General features: G+C 40.8%; 2 protein-coding genes across 7 annotated transcripts in view; one reads left to right on the top strand and one right to left on the bottom strand.

Annotated features, from left to right (window-relative positions):
* Positions 1-4,259, bottom strand: part of SDCCAG8 (SHH signaling and ciliogenesis regulator SDCCAG8) — a 119,563-nt gene extending 115,304 nt beyond the window's left edge. For both annotated transcript variants that reach the window (XM_076334210.1, XM_076334211.1), the window contains exon 1: positions 3,879-4,259. In XM_076334210.1, the coding sequence (XP_076190325.1) occupies positions 3,879-3,945 (67 nt within the window). In that variant the 5' untranslated portion in view covers positions 3,946-4,259. The remainder of the gene's footprint in view (positions 1-3,878) is intronic.
* Positions 4,260-4,693: 434 nt separating this feature from the next.
* Positions 4,694-25,572, top strand: part of CEP170 (centrosomal protein 170) — a 105,931-nt gene continuing 85,052 nt past the window's right edge. For all 5 annotated transcript variants that reach the window (XM_076334208.1, XM_076334207.1, XM_076334205.1 and 2 more), the window contains exon 1: positions 4,694-4,850. The gene's annotated coding sequence lies outside the window, so the exon portion shown is untranslated. The remainder of the gene's footprint in view (positions 4,851-25,572) is intronic.

Below are 25,572 nucleotides of genomic sequence, written 5' to 3'. Positions count from 1 at the left end.
TCAGAATATCTCTGTCGGGCCCTAAGACCTGTTATGTTTTATTCAGGTTTTTTGGTCTGGCTTTCTGTCCTCTGGCCACTAGACTCAGTTTACTGAACACCTGGGCTCCCTGTGCATGCCATTCTTTGGAGGGATTTCCCTTTACAACAAAGGACGCTGCACTGAAGTAATCGATTACTCTTTGAGAACTTACACACCCTTCCATCAAACTGAATAAGGCTGTAAAATGATTCTTCTGTTCTCCAGCATGGGTGGTGATTACCTGTTGCCACGTATCAGCCTGGGTCCAGATAATGTCACGCATTACAGGCAGTTTAAGAACGCTGTATTTCAAAAACATCAAATAATACCCAAGGCACGCCACCTGAAATTCCAGAATCCAGATGACAGGAATGATCTGAATTTGGAGAAAAATCTCAAGCTGTATAACTATGTAAGAAAAATAGGTAAAGAATTAGGTTTGACAACTTAGGGAGTAACAATGATCTGTTTGTCCTACAGTAAATTCCTAACGGTAGTGGTAATGATGTGAGAAATCCTGTACAGGTCAAAGGAGTTAAAAATTGTACATCACTGAGAAATAAAGAGGTTCATTGAGAAACATAATGGAACTTATGTTATATCACCCTGCATTGGGGTTATGTTTGTGATAATACCCTACTGATATCTACACATTGAGAGGCACCCCTGGATGCATGAAATCAAACCTATCTTGGCATTGCACAGAAAAAGCCTGTGTTTCCCAGAATGGAAAGGGAAACAGCCGCCAGAATGTCATGTTCTGAAATGATTTAAAAAAATATAGTGGATGCAATGTAAGGGGATCCAGTCAGAAATACATCAAATTAAAATAAGTTGTATGAACAGAATACATGCATCCAGTCATTTGATATACTGTCCTGGCTTTGGCTGGGATAGAGTTAATTTTCCTCTTAGTAGCTGGTACAGTGCTGTGGTTTGGATTTAGCATGAGAATAATGTTGACAACACACTGGTTTTAGTTGTTGCTAAGTAGTGCTTACACCACTCAAGGACTTTTCAGCTGCTCATGCCCTGCCAGTGAGAAGCTGGGAGGGGGCACAGCCAGGACAGCTGACCCAAACTGGCCAAAGGGGTATTCCATACCATATGACATCATGCTCAGTATATAAACTGGGGGGAGCTAGCTGGGGGGGGGGCAGTGACCACTACTCGGGAACTGGCTGGGCATCGGTCGGCAAGTGGTGAGCAATTGCATTGTGCATCACTTGCTTTGTGTATTCTTTTATCATTATTATTATCATTTTCCCTTCCTTTTCTGTCCTATTAAACCGTCTTTATCTCAACCCACGAATTCTACTTTCTTTTCCCCATTATCTCCCCCATCCCACTGGGGAGGGGGAGGAGTGAGCGAATGGCTGTGTGGTGTTTAGCTGCCTGCCGGGTTAAACCACAACATATGGTGAGCTCTAATATTAGTCTTATACAGAGTTAAACAGCCCAAGATGCAAAATTCTTGAGAAAGGCCCTTTGAAGATAAGAGAAAGTTGAAGAGGTCACTTACAGTGTCCAGATAACTTGGTACAAAAGCATGCTTCAAAACTTCACATATCAAAAGCCTAAAAGCTCATCACAACTATGAAGATATCATATATATGACAGTCCCCAAGCACTCCAACAGATTTTCAACTCCAACAGTTGAAAGAGAAATTCCATTGGAACATTTAAAATGCACAAAGAGCCTAAGACAAAAATCAGAAAGACTGGAGCTCTGTTGCAAAATGCTACAAAAGCATATTTTCATGATAAGCCTGGTCTGAATCAAGGAATGAACTATAAAGTCCTTACCAAGCTTACCAAACTACACACACACAAGAACATTTACATAAAAAAGTATTAAGCATCCTGAAATTGTGGGAAATCATAGTTGGCTTGGAGACCAAAGGCTTCACCTGCTGTTACCACGTAAGGAAGCCGAGAACATCGCATTCTGCAGGGGGCCCAGGCAGCTCAACATAACCACTGTATCCCACGGTGGTTGGATGCCCCAGCAGGATGGATGTTGAGCAAAGCATGCTGCCTGCGCACTCCGGAATTTAAAGACACCAACACATCCCTACATCTCCTTAGATGAGGATGAACAGAAGAAATCTGCCTTCTCCACTGCCCGCATACCACCTTTTGGACTTGCCAGTAATCCAAAATGCCAGCATTGACTGGCCTTCATTGCCTAAAATGAAAAAGCAGGTCAACCACTGAACTATCACAGGAGAACGTGAATTTATAAAATGTCTCAGTAACACAGTAGGCCCCTCCCAGATCTGCATAAAAGCAAGCAAACAAGCCTGAAAAAGTATTCTATGTAAAAGACAACGACAAGCACTCTAAAAACAAGTGTCTTGTGAAATACACCATATTTTCAACATACTGGCTGAGCTTGTACTTATGCCTATACTAGTGCAGCAGAAATGAATAAAAACCCTTTAAGTGCAGCCTTTCTAAACAAAGCTATGTCTCTGAGTGACAGTACTGTCTTGAAGCAGAAACATATTGCCATCAGAAGATTTATTAAGCAGCAAAATCATACGTGTTCAACCACGGTTTTAAAATCCTAATTTATCACTCCTCCTTTGTCAATAAAAGTCATAGCAGAAACCCTTTGCCTCCATGAAAGTCCAAATCCAGTACAGGAAAATTATCCTGTGTTTTCCCATACTCATCCACAGAAAAAGGAAACATGATACAGTACTAAGATTACCCGTGTCGATGTATGGCAATTCATAGGTTTTTATTGTTTTTACATATCACAAAAGGAACTCTACGCATATTAAAATGACAAATATCAGAGCATCTCCTAATTGTTCTACCCGCAAGTGCCAAGCAGCATCTACATGCCCGCTTAATCTACAGAAGTAAATAGAGATGATTCTTCAAAGTTCCATCTTCTGGAACAAATAAAATCCATCTTCAGTGCAAAGAACTGATGCTACTTTGAGAAGGAAATATAAAATACTTGCTAAGAATCAAGTATCAAGTAGCTATTTAAAAATATTTCCATTGTTTTATCTTTTTCAATGACTTTTCCTATATTGCAACTATACATTTAATTCACTAGCATCACAGCACATGATGTGTGGGGACTGTGTCCAGAACACAACTTTTTGCACTAAGTGGGGTGACGTACCCACAGATTATCTACTGGCTTTCTTCAGAATTTGGACACTTACTTTGACAAGTCAGAGACAGTCTGAAGGCTGGTAAAGCCCAGATGTCATAGCTGAGAGATTAAGGTGCTCTCTTGTCAGGCTATACACGGTGCTTCTTGGATAAGAAGGCAGGTATGAAAACAGTTTATGACATGGAAAATAATCACTCTCATAAGAATCAATTTGCACCCTCTTCTTTACCACCTGTCTAGAATTTGATGTTTCAATGACAGCTGTAACTCTTACACGAACAAAAAAAACCCCACCACTAAAAGAGGCAGCGGCCCTATCAAAGCCAAGTTATGATCAGACAACTACGTGTGACAGCATTAACTGCGCCAGCGATCGGGTTTAGGGAGGACCAGAAGCAACTCCACTCTTGCCGCCAACTGCGCCGAGACCGGCGCGGGCCGCGCTGCCTCAGCCCAGCCGCCCCGGAGAGCGGCGGGACGGCCCGGCCCCCACGGCCCCCCGGTCCCGCACCGCAACAGCGCACACGGGCCCGCAACGCGACCCGCCGGCCCCTGCCCGCAGGCGCTCAGCGGGGTAGGGGACAGCCGGGTACGGCGGAACCCTCCAACAGAACCGGGGCCGGCAGCGGCGCGCCGGGGCACCGGCTGAGGCGACAGCGGCCGGCGGGAGAAGCAGCCCACCCTCACCCCGCGCCGCTCTGCCGCGGCAGTGCCCGCTCACCTCGGAGACGCCTCTGGTACCGCTCCAGGGATTCTTCCAGGGCGGGCTCCCCGCGGGGCGCCCGCATGAGGACGCCGCCGGCTCCCGGGGAAGCAGCCGGCGCTGCCCCACACCGCGGCGCCCCGCAGCGCTGGTGGGTAACGGTAGTTCGACCCACTCTGCCTTCCCGCTCTCCGCAACCGCCGCGGGCTCCCGGAAGAACCACAACTCCCACAATGCGTGCGGGGACCCCCTCCGGCTCCTCAGCGTCGGCCGTCGCTACCCGCCGCCGACCTCCCCCCACCACAGCTGAGCGTGGCAACGCTCGGGACCCGCCACGCCCGCCAGCTACGCGGCGTGCCGGGATGCGGCCGAAAGACTACAGGTCCCAGCATGCAGCGCGCCGCGCTGTGCGCCTTGGAAGGCGGGGTCCCCGCTGGCCGCCCACCTCCCACACCCGGCAGCGGGAGGAGGGTGCTGGCAGCCTCGTCTTTCCCCTTTGTTGTGGATTGCGGCTGCTTTCGCGCCTGCGCACAGCACAGCTCTTCCGCCTACGTCCTCGGGTCCGCAGTGGCTGGGTATAGCGCAGGTCCAGTCACGGCCGAAGGGGACGGGAGTGGGAAGCGGTGCTTGCCGCCCGCCGCCGCGTACTCCGGCGCGTGCGCAGTGGGCGCCCGGCGGTCGGAGCGGAGCAAGCTATTGTCTGAAGCCGGCGCAGGCGCGGCTCGGCTCCTCCGCCGCTCGGCCCTTGACGCCTGCGCACCGCTCTCCCCCGCCCCCCCGCATTGTGTGAGCTCGGGCGGCGCCTGCGCAGTGCCGTGCCCCGCTCTGTCCGTTAGCCGCTATGTGCAGGGAATAACGTTGGAGCTGTTGCCAGAGGGACACCGACCGGAGCGCCCCGCCCCCGCCCCGCGGGGATGCCGGCTCAGTGAGCACCGGCGGTACCACCGCTAGGGACGGCCCCTCCTCGGCGCGGCGAGCCTCCTCGAAGGGGTGAGTGAGGATGCTGCCGCCCTGGCAGCCGTGACGGGGAGAGGGGGCCGGGGTCGCGCCGTTTTGTCCGCCCCGACATCCGCCCGGTGCCTATTGTGCCAGGCGGCCCTCGCCCGCCGGGCCCCGCTGCCGTGCGGCGGGCGCTGCGCCCGGCGGAGGGGGCGGTAGCGCGGTCCGGGCACAGCCCGCTCCCCGTCCCCGCTGGGTCCGGAGGCTGCTCCGCGCCCCCGCCTTCCTTTCCCCTCGTGAGCGCGGCGGGGCCGGTGGCGGGGGGCTGCCGCTGCCCCAGGGGCATCGGCGCAGGCTGGATGCGGGCAGCACGGCCAGATCCCAGTGCCCGCGTCTCCCTGCCCCTTTCCGCCCCGCCGCCCGATGGGCGCCCGGCCGGGGGCGCCGCCGCCGGCACACCCACCCGGCCGCGCGCGGCGCGGGCACCGGGGCTTCGCAGCCTGCCGTCCCCTCCCGCAGGCGGATTTCCGTGGTTCGAGCGGACGTTTCCAGAGGTTTAATGCTTTTTCGGTTGCCCCTGTTTCACGAACTGCCCCGGGGCTGGAGGTGGCGTGTTTCTCCAGATGTGAAAATCACTGATGCCGTTCATTTGAGACGCGGTGTTTGCCCCCGTCCCCTAAAAACAACGTCTTCTGGGAAGGATGGTGGAGAAAATCAGTTGGTCTCGCCTTTTCTCTTATTGCGCATTTTCACCCAACGGGGCGGGTTTTTTGCGTTCAGAAATATTCTCCTGAAGGCGTGATCTTTTCTTTCATGAGGCTCTTCCCGGGGAAGACGTGAAGTAACCTTTTTTGTTCCCGGCGGCGAGGAGGGGCGCCGGCCCCACTTTGTCTTTCCGGCGCGGAAACGAACGGGTTACCGAGCTAACAAAAACCCGATGGCGATTTTCGAGCAGAAAGCGTGCTGCAGCAGAGGAAGCTGGCGTCGAGGCGGGCGGCGGAGCCCTCCTCCGCCCTCAGCTCCTGCGCGCGCCGCCGGCGGGGGGGGCCCTCCTCAGGCTGGCTTCCCGCTGCCTCCCGCGGTCGGCAGATCCGGCGTGTGGCGCGGCGTCGGGCCGAGGTGCTCGTGCGCCCGCCGCGAGCCCGGGGCGGCGGCGGTTGGGCGAAGCGCGTGCGGTGGCCGTTGGCTGTAGTAGGTGTGGGTACCAGCCCCGGGGAGCCCGCTGGTGACAGGAGCGGGGATGGCGTGCGCTGGTTGACAGCCTTTGGGGGCCTTGTTTCAGGCGTTTTTAAGATGAACTGACAATTAGTCCATCTGTTCTTACGGCTTTCTGGAAGAAATGAGATGTAGATGCTATGCTGGTGAGTTGAAGATACGTCAGAATTGCGTTCTTATGACAAGACGTTACAGATAGCGTCCGCTGATCCGCACTTTGAAGAAATTATTTTCTTCCAGAATTATTTTCTTCCCAGTGAAAGCAAAAAATATCATAAAATATTTAACTACTCTGAAAGAATAAAGACTGTTCTAGCACTGCGACGATCATCTTTTCTCCTTTGGAATGCCATTCAAGACATTGTGACAGTGCCCTTGGCCCTGGGCTTGCTTGTGTAAAACGATACATGGGATGGGATAGTTTTTGTAAACTGAACTAAGACATGATTAAATATGCTGTGATTTCCTATGATTAATTTCCTCTGGGAATTACTTTATGTCCAGATGCTGAGAAGTCTGTCTTACTGGAACTGAACTCTGTTAGTATGGAAGCTCCTGAACTTTACATTTTATTTAATGAGGAAAAAAGTTAAACATAAATACCACAAAGAATCTCCCCTTACTCTTTGATTATTATTTTTTAAAACACTTTGTCACTTTCATGTAAATGTTTTGTTGTTCTTGTTTGCCTCTTTTTTTTTTTTTTTTTTTTGGCTGAAGGAGGTCAGGAAGGCTGGCTGAATAGAAAAAATAGTGTAGCTGAGGAGACACAGAATTTTGACAAAATCTCAAGAACCTAAAAGTTATTTGTAATGGATCAGATAAAAATGTTTTCTTTAATTCTTTTAAAGAGAAACATTCTGACGTAAGAGTTGTTACCAAACTTAGTTTACCATGGTACTGCATATTTTTTTTTTGACAGGTCACTGTTTCCCATATCTATTCTAACAGACTTTTGCAAAGAAGAATGGGTTCTTGCTATATTGTGCTTCATCAGCTGTAACGGACTTGGCAGGCAGAATTTTTTAACAATTCTGTTGATAACATACAAGCCAGAAAAGAACTGGGTTATGAAAGCGAACTGGAAAAGTCTACGTTCGCTTGTAGGTGGGAGCTAGGAAGCTTCGTTGAGTAACTGGAATTAAACCTGAGGCATAAGCAGCTGCAGAATTGATTTTGAAGTACCATTGCCAGTTCTTGCAAATGCAGGAAAAAGGTATATAATGTATATTGATACCGTAGTATCTCCTTGAGTCTCCTAAAAAGACAATTTCCGTGTCTGTGCTGCGTTTCTTAGCTTTGCAGGCAGAATGGAACTGAAGTAAAACAGATTGGTTTTACTTTGGCTAGAAAGCCAATAAAATCTGTGAAATTCTGGTTTTCCTTTAGAAAATTTTGAACGGGGCAGTCAGGCATTGAATCCGTGAAGATAGCAGAATTTACTTGCAGAAAATCTCGTATCTGCTTCTAGCACTTGTGAGGTTGTAAAAGGACACAATGGCATGCACTTCCCCCTCTTTGAAGAACATGCTACATAATGTAGTAAAAATTGACATGGTTGTGACCAGGAGACTGTTTGAAATTTGAGAAAAGAAAATTCTTTGTTGCTGGGGGATGGAGCTTCAAATTTGCTAGCTGGGAGCTATCGTTAGAGATGTGTATCTTTTCTAAGATACACATCTTCACTGTGCTAAGTGAGCCTGTGGGGGTCTTTCATTGTCTATCAGGTTTGTAATGCTCTTACCAAATGCCTGCATTTCTTTCGTTCTAGTATTGATCATTGTGTATCTACGCATTTTCAATGGACGGCTCTACAGAGAGCAGCTTCCTTCAGTGCACAATGCTAACGCTTCCTGGATCAGAGTCCATCCAGTGCATTGAATGAGGCAGATGTTCTGGGGAAAAATAGTATGTGGTCTTGTGTAACTGTAATGTAATGCATGCAAATTAGGGTGGGAAGAGAGTACAACCGACTTGTTTAAACAACTTTGTGTATCTGTCTGTTGTACAGTTATACACGCATAAAAATATTGAAATAAATTGCAAATGCTTGGTTCGCTCTTGTAGTTTAGTTTCTCCCACTCTACCCCCAAAAAGCCGGGAGACTGTTTTTATTTTACGGGTGCATTTGTAGTTAGAATGACCTTTTTAATTAAAATTTTGTTTGACCTTAAAAAAAACCCCATATACTTTAAATTAATATATGTATTTTTTTATCATGTATGACATCAAAAGCAGCTTGTCCTGGAAGTTTCAAATAAAAACCACAAAGACGTTTTACTAGATACCTGACATAGTTAGATTTTAGAGAGAGAGGCCTGTGTTTGGGAAAGTACTCAGTGCTGCATCACTGAAGTTGAAGTGTATCATGCAGGCTCTTAGATGGTGGATAAAAAGTAAGTCTGGGAGTAGGTGGATGTTAAACAGACTTCTCATATCTTAATGCTTCTGCATGGAGTATTCCCAGTTACTCACTCTCCTCTGTTTTTGGTGCAGCATGGCTGTACTGCTCTGTTGCAGTGGCTCTGGTACTTTTCTAAGTACATGAGAAGTTGATTCACTTGACTAATCCAGCAGAAAACTATTTATTTTCTTTTTGTTTTGCTTGAATTTTTTTTCGCCCCCCTCCTCCCTTGGGTTAGCAAATTGAATTATCTTATTGTGTGATCAAATGAGTGCCAGAGCAAGTACTCAGAATGGGGAGAGCAGTGTCAAGCTTGGAAGAAGTAGCAAAGATACGTTTGGTCTGCTTAGCTGTCCTATCTGGCTGTCCCCTGTGCCACTGTAGACTACTGCGGTCAGAAAGGCGGTGGGTTATGTATAAGCCCAAGAAAACAAAATAATTAAGATCCTGGGTTTGTTCTTGTTGTTAGCCTTTACTTACTGTTCTTGATATGTAAAATGTCCGCAGCCACAGACTAAACATTCAGAACATATCACTGGATGAAAAAAATGTTTCTCTGCAAAGCAGATATGAAAAGGGGGAGGAGAATTGGTTCTGTTAAGTGGTGTGGCCTTTGTACAAGGAAAAGCAGGATTTTTGTGCCAGGCTAATATTGGTATCTTCTCTTTCACAGAATGTAAGGCTGTAAGTTTTCAAATATTTTCATAGCTTTTTCTTGCCTACTTACTAGTTTTGAAGTGTATGATTTTTGTGAATTGTAGAAAAGTGCTGTTTGGTATACGTTTAGAGAAATTGGGTTTATTCATTCAAAACAGAGATATGGAGCATCTTGTCTCTTTTCATCCCCGGATGAAAATACTCAATAAAATATGATAGTTTTTTCCCATGTGAGCCCAACATAATTGTCAACTATTTTTTTCTCCTTCTCTTTTTGTCCTCTTAGAAATTGTTTCTGAAAAGTAGACTTTTCCTTAGCTAGGTGCTTTTTAGAGCTCCAACATCATCCACTGGTGGGCCTAGTGAGCCGATTCAGGTCCAACAACTGCAACCCTCTTGCAGTTTCGCTTCTTCAGTTCTGCTGCATTTATTGCAAGGATTGGTGTTTTTGTAATAGGATCTTCTGTTTACTTGTTTCCATTCTTGTGAACTAAAATGTTTTATATTCTGATCTTTTCCATGAAACTAAGAGGGTATCTTCCTTGACAAATAGCTGAATCTTCTAAAGTCTGTGTGATGGGCTTTCCAGATCTCATCTCATTTTGTACCTCATTCCAGATGAGATTCTGGTTCTGCTCATTTTGTTTCTTTCCAGGAAGAACTGCAATTATTGAGCTTTTCAGAGCAATAATAACAGAAGTGGTGCCACTCCCTGGCATTTCCAAGATGTTTCTTTGTGCACAAGGTATTTTGTTAGTCTTCAGCTGTGGTATTGCATGGAGAACTTGTAATCAATCCATTAGCAAACCATTATGGTCTGAAAGTAGCAATACACTGAATGCATTAAATCAGTTGTACTTAAGACTTTTCCCTCAAAATGACATGCTTAAATAATTTTTGTTGATGATTTTTCTATTGAATTGCAAATACTTTGCCATCTAAATATGCATTCTGTTCTGTGTTCAAAACCAAAGCCTTTTCAATTATCTCTTATTTGTCTTCTCATTGTGGATTACATTTCAAGATTAGGCAGAAAAATGCAGGGAAGTGGAATGTCATGATATCTTTTCTGTTTTCTCATGAACGTATATTTTTCTTTCTTTCATTAATCTCACCTTCTCCCGCTGTCCCCCATGACTTAACTGATTATTTAGTCCTGTGGAACCGTATCATTGCAGGAACCTTGATGTCAGGAATTATTCTACTTAATTTAATTTACTAAATAGAAGACACTTAATGGGTAATACTGCAGTTTTACTTAATTTTTTTTTTCCTTTGGAATTTTCCTAAGAGTGTAAGAATGGCCACATAGATGGACCTTTGGCCTGACTCAAACCCAGTATCTTTTCTCCAAGTATAGCTATAACCTGGTGCCAAGGGGAGATAAGAAAGGTGCAAGCGTATATGGTGTTTTCTGCTAAGGCATTGCTAGTCTCCATGTATTTTCTGCTTGCAACTTTTGAGTCAGGTGTAGTTTCTATTAAGGATTATTCCTTCTACTTGATGTGCATTTCTTCAGCTATGTCTTGAAAAGACATTTCAATAAAAATGGCCTTTTATATTTTTCAGAGCTTCATGTCTTATACCTGTTCAGCTGTATACGAGCTTAATTTAATAATTAAATTCTTTATTTCCTACATATTTTTGTTATCACAAAAAAGCCACCCCAGTTTTGTGAGGTTAGTGAAGATTACACTTCTGCTTATCCATCTCCCCATTCTTTAAATGATCATGTTTTCTTTTTATTGTACTTGGTTTCCAAAGGGGATAGTCATGTAATATGAGGGTCAAACCCTTCCTGTAAGAACTGCTTTTTGAGGTGATTCACAAGTCAAAAACACAGCTTGAATTTTAGCTTCAAGTTGACCATGAAACTGGCCATTACAAATTTTTTTTGACTTGTAAGCAGAAATTATCCAGGAAGCCGTTGAGGAACCTCTGAGAACCCAGAACTTCTTTTTGTTTAGCTTTTGGATTAGCAGAGAGTTTTGAAGAATGATCGCAACTGGTTGATGTAAGAATTATGGAACCACTACAATATTTTCGTGTTACAGATGATATTGCCCTCTGTGGTCATTTTGTGTTTGTTTTACTATTACAGTTCTTGCTGATAAACATAATAGAAGGTCTTGTTCAAAAACTATTTTTCTTCTAAATGCTGCCCAGTCATCATGCTCTAGTAGTCCTTTAAACATTGCGCTAATTATTTTATTGGGCCATATTGGAGATAATTGGGTAGTGCCTTTATTTTGGTGAAGTCTACACTAACTTGAATCTTTAGGAACCTTAGTGAAATTAATTAGTTCTAAGTCTGTCATAATTCATGCCTGATTGTCAAAATAAATGTTTTTAGTTTTAACTATTACCATTTGGATCACAAATTCTGTAGCATATTTTTAATTAATCAAATCTTAATTCATCAGTTTCTAAATGTACCTTGTGATCTCTTTTTAGACCAGTTGCAGTCCTGATATATTGCAAGGAATCCTATATGTAACTTTTTCTTGCTGAGTGCTCTTTTGAGAGGTGCAATTGCATGCCCAATATCAGTCCTACAGATATATCTGATGTAGCATATCAAAAAGAGGTGCAAATTCATAAAGGTCTGAAATGCCAGTTGAAGAATGGAAGTGCGTGACTGTGTTTCATCTGTTGAAAACAGATTTGTAATTTAGAGAATTGTGTCCACTTGTTTTATGGGGAGATGCAGAGAGGCTTCTGATGAACATGCGAATTTTTTTTGTCTTCTTCCTCTTCTGTAGATGGTACTGCATGGTTTTGTTCTCTTCAGTTTTCTTCCTAGTTGGAGAACAGTAAGAAAGGTAATGCTGCTGGCACAGAACTGGAATTAGTGAAAAGGAGTAGCTTGATATAGTCAGTAGGTGTATTGCAAAAAAGAATAAATATTTAAAAAACAAACAAAAACCCCAAGAATGAGCAATGGAAGAACATATTGACACAAAAAAAATGCCAGTGTGAACTTAAGCTTGGGCATAGCTTGAGCCAATCACTTGAAAGTCTAGAGATGTCACAAACTTTTTTTTAAAGTTTGGCAGTAACAATATTTGAAACAAGGTAGCCATCGCAGAAAATGTATTGTTTCTATTAATTGTAGTTTGCCACATGGAATTTATTTTGTGCTGAATCTTCATACCATATTAGTTTTATTGACTCTTTTTCTCATGCAAAATTTTATTTTTGACTTCTTTGAGCATGGGTAAGTTGTCTGCCCCAGGTCTTGGTGAACTCAGTGAATCTTCAGGTACCGCAGATGACTTCAGTGTGTGGCAGAATCTGTTTTTACACAACAGTGTAAGGCCCAATATAATGCTATTGTATTATATTCTTTAGCTTGCTATAGGGACTTTATTGCTTGGCATTATCCAGTAGCGTCTTTTTCTTTTTTCCTAGAATAAATATTTATTTCTTCAGTATTTGCAACTTGTAAATCACATATAATTGTCTTGCATCCTGCATGTGTATTTTTTCTAGCTTTTCTTAAACAAACACACCCTCTTGCTTTTTTCCATTTTTGTGGCCTGACTGCATTTTCTTTAGCATACTGTATTGGCAACTTCAGCTGTCAAAGTTAAACGTGTTCAGGTGTTGTGTTGCTGAAACTGAAAATAGCAACAGTTGACTTCCCCCTTTAGGGCAGACTGATACTCCAGAATCTGGTTTGCATTGATCTCTTGCAGGATTATCATTGCAAGTGTATCATTTCAAAATGCTGCCTGGTTACTTGCTTTGAGGAGGTCAGTGTTTGTAACAGAACTGGGAACTAAATTACCCAAAAGCTTCAGTTCCTGATGTCTGAATCACATTTCAGTACCCGCACATAGTAGAAATGTTTTAAAGTTTTTATTCATCATGCCTTAAGCCCTAGTTTGTTAAGAAGCAAGAAGTTTTTTTCTGCTAGAACTTCTGACGTTGCTTTCATGGTCTCTAATTCTATTTACCTGGTTTATGTAACCTACACAATAACCATTTTCAGTTGGTCTGGTTAATATTACTGGGTATTATTTAAATGTCTGACAAGGTGAATTCATTTTTATTTTTATATTGTCTCGGCAGCCTATAGCACATAGTAAAGTCCTTTGTAAGGTGGCAGTCAAAAAAAAGCTGAAACATCAATATCAAGACATGACAGTGAACCAGGAAGTCCCGAGTCATTCCTTGCCCAGTTGAGGCAAATTGAAACCTTTGATTTAGTAAAAAAATAAAAATAAACATACTGTTATTTTTAGTGCAAGTCATAAAATTACTTCAAACAGCACACTGGGAGAAGACTAGATTCAGCAGATTAAGATCCTTGAGTTCCCGTATTTTGTGGGTCTTTCCCTTGGTGCAGTTTCATTCCAAAACCAAGAAATAGTAAGGCATAATGCTTTTCTATCTATTGCGCTTTTGGGGGGACAGTGCCATGGCCTTCAAAAAAAATTTATTCAAAGATGTCTGTGTATGGTTTTATTTGTATAGCTATTTCCATAGGAATTCTTCCTTTCTTTCTTTTCAAGATATTTATTCACATTTGGGGTCACTGATCTAAGGCAGATTTAGAAGAAAGACTGCATCAGTGTATCATGAGGTGAGAGACTAAAGATTTTATCATTGGATTGTGATGTGTTATAAAAAATTGTTGAGGCAAGTGAAAAAAATAAAAATACACACTGAATCTTTTTTAAAAGTATATAGTTTTAATCTGTAATGGGTAAATATTAAAAACTACTTTGTATTTGAATAATAATAATAATTATATTAATATTTCTTACAGTTACTATAGACCTGTCTAAATAACTATAGACCTGTCTAAATATAAGAAGTCCTGTGAGGCTTAGGTGGATTTGGTGTAATTGACCTGTGTTCTCGTAGCAGCCTAAGCAGAACTGGCTGCTGGCTGTCCTGGTCCTGCCCTGTTCTTCCTTTTTCTCCCACCCCTAACTGCACAGCCCCACTCCTTTTGCTTTGGTGCTGGGTTGCTGTGTGTTGGCTTCTGGGAACCATTCATTTGTTTGTGGGAGTGGAGAGGAGCACACAAGTTAGTCTGTCACTAGTTGAACATGCTGAAATAGCTCAGCTCAGCTGCACAGCCACGTGAGTCCTGCAGCCAAGGCGAAGGGAGTAGTCGGGACTTTGTGGCTGGGGCAGGGCAAGAGGGTTGGGATCCTGACAGCAGTGGGACTGGCTTTGGCTGATGTGGAACCGTGGCTTCTTCGGTTTAGCATTTATATGATGACGGTTAAAACTGTGCATTTGCCTGTCAGTTGAGTCTTCAACACTAAGGTTGAAAATAAGTCAATACAGTGAAGTTCTGGACATGCAAACAGCTTATGACAGGGTAATCCGTATATTAGCTTTGTATGTGTTAACTTTCCATAGTAAGTCCTTCTGTGTGGCACGTGCAAGGAACACGAGGCAGTTCACACAAAGTAGGTTACTTGAGGTTTGCTGCAGTGGAAGTGTGGATGCAGGAGCTGCTAATAAGGAAGAGGTGCCACAGTATAAATTCACATCCCATACTGCTGTCCAGTAAGCTGTTCCTATATTTAGATCTTTAAATTTAATTAAGCTGCTAACTTCTCCATTTCAGCCAGTAAAACTTTGGACACAGGCTGCTCCGATCTCATTATAAATTCTGAATACAATGTACACACTGGAATTTTATCACCTTTTCAGATATTAAAAGTTGTGGAAGGATTTGAAGATAAAATGTGTTTTCTTTCTCTCTGAACCAAACTTGCAAAAACGTCTGAAAAGCACTTTGAACTTGAGGAGAAAGTGGGAATAAAAGTCAGTCTTTGGAGCTCCGTGGTTCATGGAGTTTTTCTTACTACTTAGAGTTAAAATACAAATAATAAAGGATAATTGTTTTGTCATGAATATTCAATATTCTTTTAAATTTCTACTGCCTTTCTATCTGCAGAAGATAGCAGATTGGTAGTTACTGGTATATTCTAGAGCAGCTGTTCCTAACAGTAAAGCTTCACTTTTATGGATGTATTGGCTGATACGGTTGGACCTTTATTATTGAAACGTCTTCTGTTTAATCCATTATGGTTCTTGTGTGTTTATACTTGCAATACCATGAGAATGCACCCATTCTGTTAAAAATGCTTGTGTGCCTGGATGGGATGGCCCTCAACCTGTTAATTTTGTGGACCAAGTACAGGGAACATGTTTCTATTTTCTTTCTCCCCCCCTCTAACTTGTAATACATACATCCAAGGCTAAAGGGAAAAAAGCACTTCTGAATTTCTGGCAACATTGGGAAAGCAGTTTGCTTTTGATTCAAAGTAAAGCAATCCTATTAAGATAAAATGGAGAAAAAAACATAAGCAAGAGAACAAGTAATGTCTGGTTTCTCAGGGATGTGCCCTGTATCCCAAACTGTGCGGAGTCTCAACATGCATGTGTTCTTTCTTGCTGCCTTGGTTGGGAACCAGCAACATGCTGTGGGGAAAATAACGTGAATGGCAAATAATCCTGCAAAGGCCGAGCACAGAGGAGCCACGTGAGCGCAGGTCGGCCAGCAGGCTGTAAGGAGCTGGGAACTGTCGAACTCGTAGTGCAGTGTTTCTGCCAGTGGGATGATGGACTTGTTCTTTTGAACTTGTTCTGCTCAGCCCTCCATTCTCCCAAAACTTTTAGGAGCTTTGTATCTCTGAAATCTCCAGCTCTCTAAAGCTTGCTGTTAGGAGGAGCGATTGGCAGAAAGAGAGTGACTACTTAAGTCCCACTTCCTCAGGTAACTAAAAATGGTTTTAGTAAGTTTTAATTGCTAACTGTGTGGCAGAAGGAGAATACAGTTAAAAAACGTAAATAATTTGTTTAAAAAATACACACTCTTGCTTGAAGTAGGAAATATGCCTTTCAAAAATATGTCTGCGGAAATAAAATGAAAGCCAGAACTGGGCTCTTTTAGGTTAAGCAAGAGATAATATTAGTCTTGTATGTGACAGATAGACTAAATAAATAATTACCACCTTTTCAATAGGAAATATGCAAGAAACAAAGTCCAGGAAGAGCCAAGGCAAAATAAACAAACATACAAATGCAGCACTAATTTACTCTAAGATGTTAGGTGTTATTTATTAATCTATCAGAAGTGTTGCTCAGTGGGTACCAATAGTGATAATAACTTTTAAACCATGGAAACGTAGAGTAATTTAAAGAACAGAGGATGTGAATTGTTCCAGCCTTTAAAAAGGGAACTGATGATGCTGTCTTAATCAACTTCTTATGCTTTTGTCCATATTTAGTTCTATGTTAAAATGATTTAAAATAGTTTTGGTAAACCAGAAGACTATTTCTCTATTGCAGCAGCATGGTCAGTGTTGCTTAATATACCTTTACTTTTTTTGCAGCTGAGCATAACTAAGTTCCCAGTCAAATCTTTTTGTTGGAGACATAAAATGAGTAACTCCTGTAGTAACTGTGGGTAATTCTTAAACAAAAGCCAAACCCCCAAAATTGTTCACTAAAGTGCCAATGAAAGGGATGACTAGATCCCTTTTTGTGGGTGGGGTTATAGTACCACTTCCTCTTGTTTGGTCTGGTGCCTGGAGCAGTGTGTGTGGAGTTCAGAGCTCTTCCCATTTAGCCTTCCCTTTCACATCTCTTCCTTTTATTTATTTATTTATTTATTTATTGGCAAAAAAGTTACTGAACTTATGAAGGAAAATCTATATAGGTTTCCTCCCATAGAACTACTTGAATTCCAGAATTCTGTCTATTGAAAGACACACTTGTATTCATTTAATAGCCTTTAAAAATATTTATGGTATGATACTAATAAAAGCATTTTCCAGTGGTCTCCAAGTGTTCTGAAGTTAACCAGACTTTCATTGTAGTATTCTGCAAAACGTATGCTAATGTTGTACCAAATCAGGTTTAAACCACTAGTCATTCTTAAACCAGCTTATAAAGGTCCACCTGAAAATATTCTGCTTATGTAGCAATGAGGGCTTCTGATTGTGATTTAGTTGAGGGGTTGTAATATACCTGCTCAAACAAGTCCTTGCAGAAAAATGTCAAGCTGCATACTCACTATATGTGTTAGTTCTAAAAGTTTATAGTGACAATTTCACATGTAACTGATCACATTTAGTGAATAAGAGGTAGCGTAAGAAATAGAATTAAGACGTACCATGCTAGTAGCTATATTCCTGTTTGTTGGCTGCATACAAGAAAGGAGTGAGTAGGCACTGCAAGCAAATATGGAATAGCTTCTCTCCAGGGAAGCCATTTCCTAGGTACTAATTACAGACTGGTTTAAAATTTTTGGAATAAGTAATATTAATCATTAAAACCATGGGTATTCTTGTTGTGCAAATGTCTTACCCTGCTTCGTGTCTTGCTAAATTCTTAATACTGTCTTTTTGGTAGCTGTTTTCATGTGATCATATATTGAGAAAGTGTGTGTGCTGTATTTGTGACCTTTCAGTTTCATTTCATGGGAAGGAGAGAGATGGGAAGGACACAGACATTAAAGAAATGCTATACTCCAAACTGCAAGACTAGATTTCTGTTGAATGATTTGGGATGTGAGTAAAGAACTGAACAAATAATTAAAATATAAGGCATTTTAAGCCTTGTTCTACTCTATTTTTGTATGAATCTCCAGGAAGAGGACTTCTCATCAGGAAAAGATCTTAAAAATCAAGTCCCATGTTTTTGTCTGAGATTGGAAAATGCCGAACATGAAGAAAACTGCTCTCTTTATATCACAGCTACCATGCTAATTTTTAAAGAATTTTGATTTTAAGCTTGTCGTGATGTTAAATACTTTGCAGAATACCCATGTAGCACAACATAATTATGACACAGAATCAATGAGCTTTTATTATGGTTGTGCGTGCACACACGCTCTCCCTGTCTTCAGACTGAAGATTGCCTAGAACAAACATGACTTATAACTTTAAGGCAAAATTTTGAGCCTTTGGTTGTTTTGTAAAATAAGTACATCCAACTTTTTTTTTTTTTCCTCATGTAGGGCCTGTGTTACTGGTCTTGGAACAAACAACTTAGTGTATTTCCAAGAAAAATACATCTGTGGACTTGGCTGTTGAGAATATTTGTAAAAAGCTCCAAAGCATTCCATAAGGGAGAGGGTAGAATGTATCAAATATTTTGTATGGAGCCTACCTTGGAATGATAAATATGTTTTTCATGTTACAGTAGAGATGTAGGAAAGAATAATAATCGAATACCTTTTTCGAGTTATATACCTGTAATACTATGAATGGATGTGGCGATCAGTAACATTGATTTCAATAATTGTCCTCTATCACTTCCATTTTCATGTTCTGTGTACTTATGCATTGTGTCAAGAAGTAGAAAGGAATTGAAAACTGAAAGATAGATGTTCAAATTACTTAAATACATGTTTTTCTTTGGTGAGTATACTTATCTTCATACCTACAAAGTAGATAATTCCCTGTATTAAAAATGAAAAAAATTGCATTGCCTTGCATGTAATTTAATCTTACTAAGTATCTTGGGACATGGAATAAACCCCATATATTTCACAATTTTGGGGAAAGTGAAATCACCACCCTTGGGAGGTTAAGAGGTCCAATTTTATTTGCAAAGTGGTGTTTGTCTTTTCAGTAGTGCTCAGGACTGTGGTCGGTACTCGGCCAATGCAAATAAAACCTCCTCTTCATACACAGCCTACAAAATAACTTGGAATATGCCACGATGGAGGCAGTGAGAATAGGAAGTGGAGGAGGAGGACTTGACTGCTTCTTTAAGGTTACATTCCGCCTGAATGCAATGCCTGATTTGTATTTATGTATTTATTTTCCTGTTTGCTTATCTTGGCAATAGTATAGTCTTATGATACAGTCTGATATGGAGCGGGCGGAGGAAGTATTTCCGTAGCTTTCATTGAAGGAAGCTTTTTCCCAAAGACAATTTGGTTATGGTTTCTTTGGCCCGCTTGCCACAATCATTTCTAAAGGCTACTTATCAGATATACCATTTTATTAGCATACTGGGTGTGCTAATCTCTGTATAGATGACCTTGTTCGATCATGGTGAAATAGGAAAACTTCAAAATATTTTTCTTTATGCGGTTCCTTAATCTGAATTGAGTGATGGACAAAATATGACCGTTTGATTGTTTGATCATAACTTAAGCTACTCTTACAAGCAGTCATCACCCTTTATTTTGACTGTTTATTGAAAGCAGCTTTTGAAAAATATTGCCTTTCAGTGTAGGAAGGCTGCAAAGAAGAACATTAATGAGAAATGATTTTTTGCTTATGAATGTAAAGATTAGGAATGCAAAATGAGCTGTCCGTTTTCTTTAATAAATGCAAAATATCCTTATTGTCTGTTATCAAAGGATAAAATAGGATCACTTTTTTGAAGTCTTAATGGCTTTATCCAAGTGGCTAATAACTGAGTATGCTTTTAACAGTTTAAAATCTAATGTTTAGACTGAGAATACCTTAAAACTTAAAAAAAATTTAACCTTCAGGTAGCGCTGATTATTATAACGACAATATATGCATAAAAAGGCTTATGACTGTTGTGTAAGACTATTTCCAGTACCAGTCTCGTGCAAAGTTTTCTAATCAGTCTTTTAAGAATGTGCATGTTTACCAGTATTCTCTGTAAAGACAACCCAGTATTTTACTTTTTGTCAAGTTGCTGAAGTCTTAGTTTCAATCTGCTGTTCTTAATACAGTTTGATCTCCTAGCTTCTAGTAGGAATTGTGGTGTGTGGGTTGGTGTTTCCCCCTCCGCCCCGCCCCTTGGTAGCTTCTCAATCCCTTCTCTTTTTTTGGAAAAGGGACTTTTGTGGTAGGGAAAGGCATGACTGTCTTCATAGTTCCTGTAACATTTAATTTTCCTTTCTTAGATGCTTTAAATGGGAGATTATTTAGTTTCAATTGTGTGAGTTTGCTTCATATTTGTTGTAGACATCCTGACTGTTTATTCATACAAATAATATCTTTTTGCATACTGTGACACTCAAATGATTGATAGCCATCAGGTAAGCATTATTTTTGTACATTTGTTTGCAGTATTTGTATGTTGATGTAATAGCAAGGAAAAGATCTCAGGCTTATTTTTTTTAGTCATTATTACATCAAAAACGGAGTAGGATATGGTCTTTTAAGTCATTGTCCCTCAAAATCAAAACCCCAAGCAACTTTCAGTGCAGCTGCACTGTTGGCAGAAAAAGGGGTTTATTTCAGTTGCTGTTCTGACAGCTATTCCTGTGTGTCACAGCAATAAAATAGACATAGACCTAATTCTGACCTGGACCGGAGGGAGGGGGTGCTTGTGCAGCCCCACAGCTGTAGCCCCATTACAGGACAGATTGGCTGACTGACAGAGGGCAACAGCCGCCTGAGCTGCTTTCTTGTCCTTACTCCATCAGACGCATGGGGCGACTTGTAGGGCAAGAAGAGTATCTGGGTCCCTTCTGTAGAGATCTCAAACTCTTTGAATGCAGGAGGAAAATCTCTCTCTATCCTTAGTAGCATTCCCAGCTAGAAGGCTTTTATGCCTTTTTGTAATTAAAATATGAGGAAAAAATGCTTCTTCCCACAAACGCTGCTGAGGAGTTTGCTGTGATAATCTGACCCTAGGGCCAGATCGACAGGGTGCCAGATTGTACCCTCCAGCTTCATCGCTGTAAAGCAGAAGGTGTGGCTATATGTCTCTTCCCCCCTGCCCCCCCCCCCCTTTTTTTTTTTGTTTGGTTTTTCTTCCTTTTCCTTTCTCTCCTAGCCAGAGACCCCCTGAGAAAAACATTGCTGTTGCTTTATTGATTTGGTAGAACTCTAACTCTTGTTGTTTTAGTTAGTCTTTTATGATAGGTAATATAGGTAATGTGCATAACTACCTGTGTTGGATACCTGTGTACTAATAAAAAAAAAAAAGCAGGGGGCATGACTCAACTTGATCTCCTGATGCTTTATAAAGGCATTTTCTTGCTGTGGTTTTCGTTTCTGCTCTATGTTTTATTATATCTAATTTTTTTTTCTTCTTAAGCTTAAAATAACTTTTTAAAAAAATCTTTTTTAAAATATTTGATCTAGCGGATGTTGCAAGTGAATGATTTTCTCTGTTTGTAAACAAAAGGCCCAGGTGATTCTGTAGACTAAGATTCAAGGAAGTTTACATACTCTATTTTGCCTTTTTTCCTCCTCCATCTCTGTGTTGGGAAAAAAAAGGGGGGGGGGAGGGGCAAAAAGAGGAGAACCGTTTTGCAGGGTGGTGGTGAAGATGGTTTCTTTGCTCTCAGTGGTTCCCTTGTTCTGTAGAATTTAGTCATGGCTACATCTTTCAATGGATGCTGAAAATTACCTATTTTAGATGTAGTATAAGGTTTCAGTATGATTTGCTAATCTGTTTTTCAAGAAATTGTGGCCAAATTTGGATATTTGAGCTAAGGTGGAACAGGTCAAATACTTCAGAAGCAGAATGAATACCTGAGGCTATTGTTCAGTTGCCTTGTCAGCTAAACCTTAATAAGTTTAAGAGATAAGCCAACAGACCAAGGAGGACTGCGATTTTTATGAGGTGTTTTGGTTTAGTGATAGCGACAGTCACCCTAAATGTACTCCTGTTCCCCATTTGAGCAAGGGAGCTAAATTGAATGGATGCTTCACTTTTCTTCCCTTGGGTTTCCTGTTTTCTTCCACTTTACCTATTTGCATGCTTGCCATCCAGTTCTACTCTGTTATGTCAGTGTAACTCTCGAGTAGTTGCATGAAATTGTCATTAATTTTATAACTGATAGCAATATTTCTTTATATCAGTGTGAATGGGAACAGAGTTTTGTTCAGGGCTGTATATAGCATTTGAATGTTTTGAGAGGGATGTGTTCAGGTGAATTTTCCAGTCAGTGAAATATTCGATAATAGCACTTCTAGCTTGTTCGACAACTGCTGAAAATCTAGGATTGTTTTGGTCAGTTTTCCTAAGTATGCGAGCTCATCTTCTCTGGGTGATGTTGGTGAAGAGTTTCAATGTTTTTAAGCGTAATTTACCTCATTTATGCTTCCATTGATTTTAATTTTTTTATTAATTTTTTTTTTTACAGCCTCTTAAGGGTATATTTTTATTAACCTTTATGGATATTGTTATGACACTAACCTAAGCCTCAAAGTGAAAAGTATTGTCACTTGACAACTTGATCCAACGTGACTTGACCAAAGCGACTTGACCAAAGCATTACTTGGGGAGTGTCTTTTCACTGTGCTAAACTTTGACAGCTGTATCCTATGTTGCTTGGCAAGCAAAGGCCAACACTGAAGTTTTCTTGCTTCCCCTTGTGAAGTACACTGTGAATTCAGAAGGTCCATAAATTCTTCAAGAAATATTTTTATTGATCATTAGCCTAAAGCACTTTAATTTAGACGGGTATTTATTTATTTAAGGGTTTTGAGGAGCAACATTGCATGCTACTGTGGCATGAAGGATGGCTTATGTAGATTGAATTCCAGTTCCCAATTAAAGGTTCTTCACCCATGCTTTTTTTCCCACCACCCCCTGCACAAGATACCCGCTTTATTAATAAATTCACTTGATGGACTAGCCCTAGGAATTGGTGAGAATAGTTTCAGCCAGGAGGCTGTTGTCTGTGGAGCCCTCCGTTTCCCTTTCTGGGATGACAGCAATGTGAGAAGTGAAAGAAGCAGGGGATTATGAAAGCACCAAGGATAATTTCACGACTAAAACATTTAGAAGCTACCCTAGAGTATGAATTATTTTCTTGTATTTATAGTCCCTATGATGGCAGATGAGTCATCTACCTGTATGTTAGAAAGGTGGTCTTAATTTTCTAGCCACCCTACGTGTGGTTTAACCTTACTTGCAAAAGAATTAGGCATTCAGTGTTGTAACAAATAAGTGAGACAATTTGAACACCTGTAGCGTTGTGTAAAACTAGGTACTTTAAGAAGAAATGCTGATGGTTTTGGAACTTAAATACTCAAGATTAAGATACTCTAGTGTTAAAAAGTGCTCTCTACAGTTCCCCATTTATAATAAATCCTTTATAGAGATTTTGTGGAGATTTTACTGTAAGTATTAACAAATTTCTCAAGCTCTGGTGATGAGCATGGCAGATAAAGTCAGTAGGAAGTTAATAATTCACAAAAGGGTTTTTAGTCATGTGCAATAAATAAGGCACAGGCTAATCAATTGATGAGAAGAGGAGAAAACAAATACTGATTACTTGACTGTTAAGCTTTTTGTTTTAACCTGAATAAGGTAGAGGTCCTGGTTAAAATATTATGTGGTAATATACTTAAAGGTTATTTTCTAATGCATGTATGTAAAAGGTTAATTCTGATTGCACATGGAACACTGCTTGTGATACTGCCCAACTTCAGAGTGTTTTACAGAGTAAACAATATTATTGTGGTGTTTTCCACTTATAACTTCTTAGATTTAAATCTGTTATCTTTATAGATTACTTTTTAATATCAATTTTGTATTGATACAGTAATCTTCTCAGGGTTGGAATTACCTTCACTTTGCTCTTTCTGTAGCATAGATTTCTCCATTTCAGTCGAAAATAGAACTGCTGGCATTAGTATCCTTAATTACATTGGATAGTCAATAAAGCAGCCATGGTAGGTACTTTTCCAGTGGGCATTGTTTGCTGACAGCATTTCTTTGTGACTTGGAAATCAGCTTCAACTTCAGGTCTTCTGCAGTCATTACTGGCTCCATTAGTGCTCTCTTAATTCTGTTTTCTCCCTTGTCATGGCTTATACCTGATGTTTGCCTTTCTTGATTCCTCATTCCAGAGTCTGCCAAGCTCCAGCTCAAGTGTCTTGTCTAGGTGTGGTGGTGTTACCTCCTTCTGGGTCTTCTACCCTCATGTTTGTTCTCTAGCAGCAACAGTGGATGAATTGAGAGTACTGGCGAAAGATACCCTATTTTTGGTTCTAACTGGCAGTATAACATTAAAAATAGGTAGTTAAAGCAAATTGTGGAGCACGCTCTGTGTAGGCAGATGTGTTGAGAGAATTTATCTCTGTACTTGTTGAACTAATATACACATGGAAAGTTTTCAAAAGCCTATTGCTTGTCTGCATTTGGATAGATTTGCACAAGAGCAATAGTAAAAGGTACAAACTGATACTAAGGCCTCCTGTCGCATTTCAGTTATCAATTTGCATATATGAGGTACTACTTATAATTTTTTTTAAAGGTAGTAACATAGAATATTTTCCTGTAACCTTGTTTTGGAAATGTTTGAGTCATTTCTTCTGAAGCTTCCCCAAATATGCTAGGCAATTGTACGAGAAGGTAAACTTCATTTTAGCAAAATTTTTAGCAGCTGGAAACAGGAACTTATAAGGGCAAATAATGGGCAACATAGGGCTTCCAGCTTTGTCAGTACTGTGTCTCAGCTTGGTGCAGGTTTTTTTTAATGTTATTTTAAAATATTCTTAAATAAAATTTGTTGTACAGTAATAGGATAATTGTGTACCATTAAAATTATACTATTTTCAGTCTTAATATGGAGGACTGCAGTGCTTAAGAGTTGGAATTTCAGGCATATATTAGGTTTAGTTTAAATTTTAAACGTAGCTTTTTGTTCCTTTGTAGGATTGGTGTCTTAGTACTCACTAATAGTTTAGTTGGAGAAAACAGTTGGCTGTTTTCAGTTACGGGCAAAATTCTCAAATGTGAGATTATTAAGGATTTTCCTTACAATAACATTACTGTATCAAAACTATAATCTTGGCAGTGTTTCTCTAGACATATTTGAAATTGGTTACACCCATCTTTTGGCTACATAGTGCAGGGCTTTAGTTCTTATGACTGAATTATATTTACAGGGATGAGGCAGCCAGTTTCCCTGTTGCTGCATCATCTGTTTCAAATGACTTATTACCCCTGTGTTCATTCTTACACACTGGTTACAGCCTTTTGAAATTCATAGTCCTTCATCATAAAATGCTGTTTCTTCTGCAGACAAGGAAACGTTTTGCAGTTGCAATAGATGTCTCTGCAACTGACTTCCAGGTATCTAGAATGAAGTATTGCTTTGAATGATCAAGTCTTAATGATGAAGTGTTTACTAGTTTGTTTAAAGATTACAACACAATACTGCCGTATTAGGAATGGCTAATAAAACAAAATGTTTCAATAAAGCATTTAAGATTCATTTTTCTGTGGAAAAAATCATAGTATTTTTTGTAAATACTTCATCTAAAAAGTGTAGTCTGTACTGGAGTAAGACAGGTCCATCTGGGCCAGTATCCCGTTCCCCATAAACAAAGGCTAGGTAAGGAAGAGAGGTTATTAACTAGGATGATACCAAGTGAAACTTCACTAGAGCACACTCCTAGCCTCTCAAAATGCACAGCGCATGCAGTTCCTGAGCTATAAGTGGGGTCATTGCATGTAATAGGCATGATAATTTTTTCTTCCATGAATGCTTATTGCTTTTTGAACCCAGTGTAACCTTTTAGTATCCATAACATCTCATTGCAAGAATTATCATGACCTAAATTT

Source organism: Aptenodytes patagonicus, chromosome 3 (assembly GCF_965638725.1).
Source record: "Aptenodytes patagonicus chromosome 3, bAptPat1.pri.cur, whole genome shotgun sequence".
Taxonomy (NCBI): Eukaryota; Metazoa; Chordata; class Aves; order Sphenisciformes; family Spheniscidae; genus Aptenodytes; species Aptenodytes patagonicus.
Note: the sequence above shows the minus strand (reverse complement) of the source record. Positions and strands in the feature narration are given on the sequence as shown.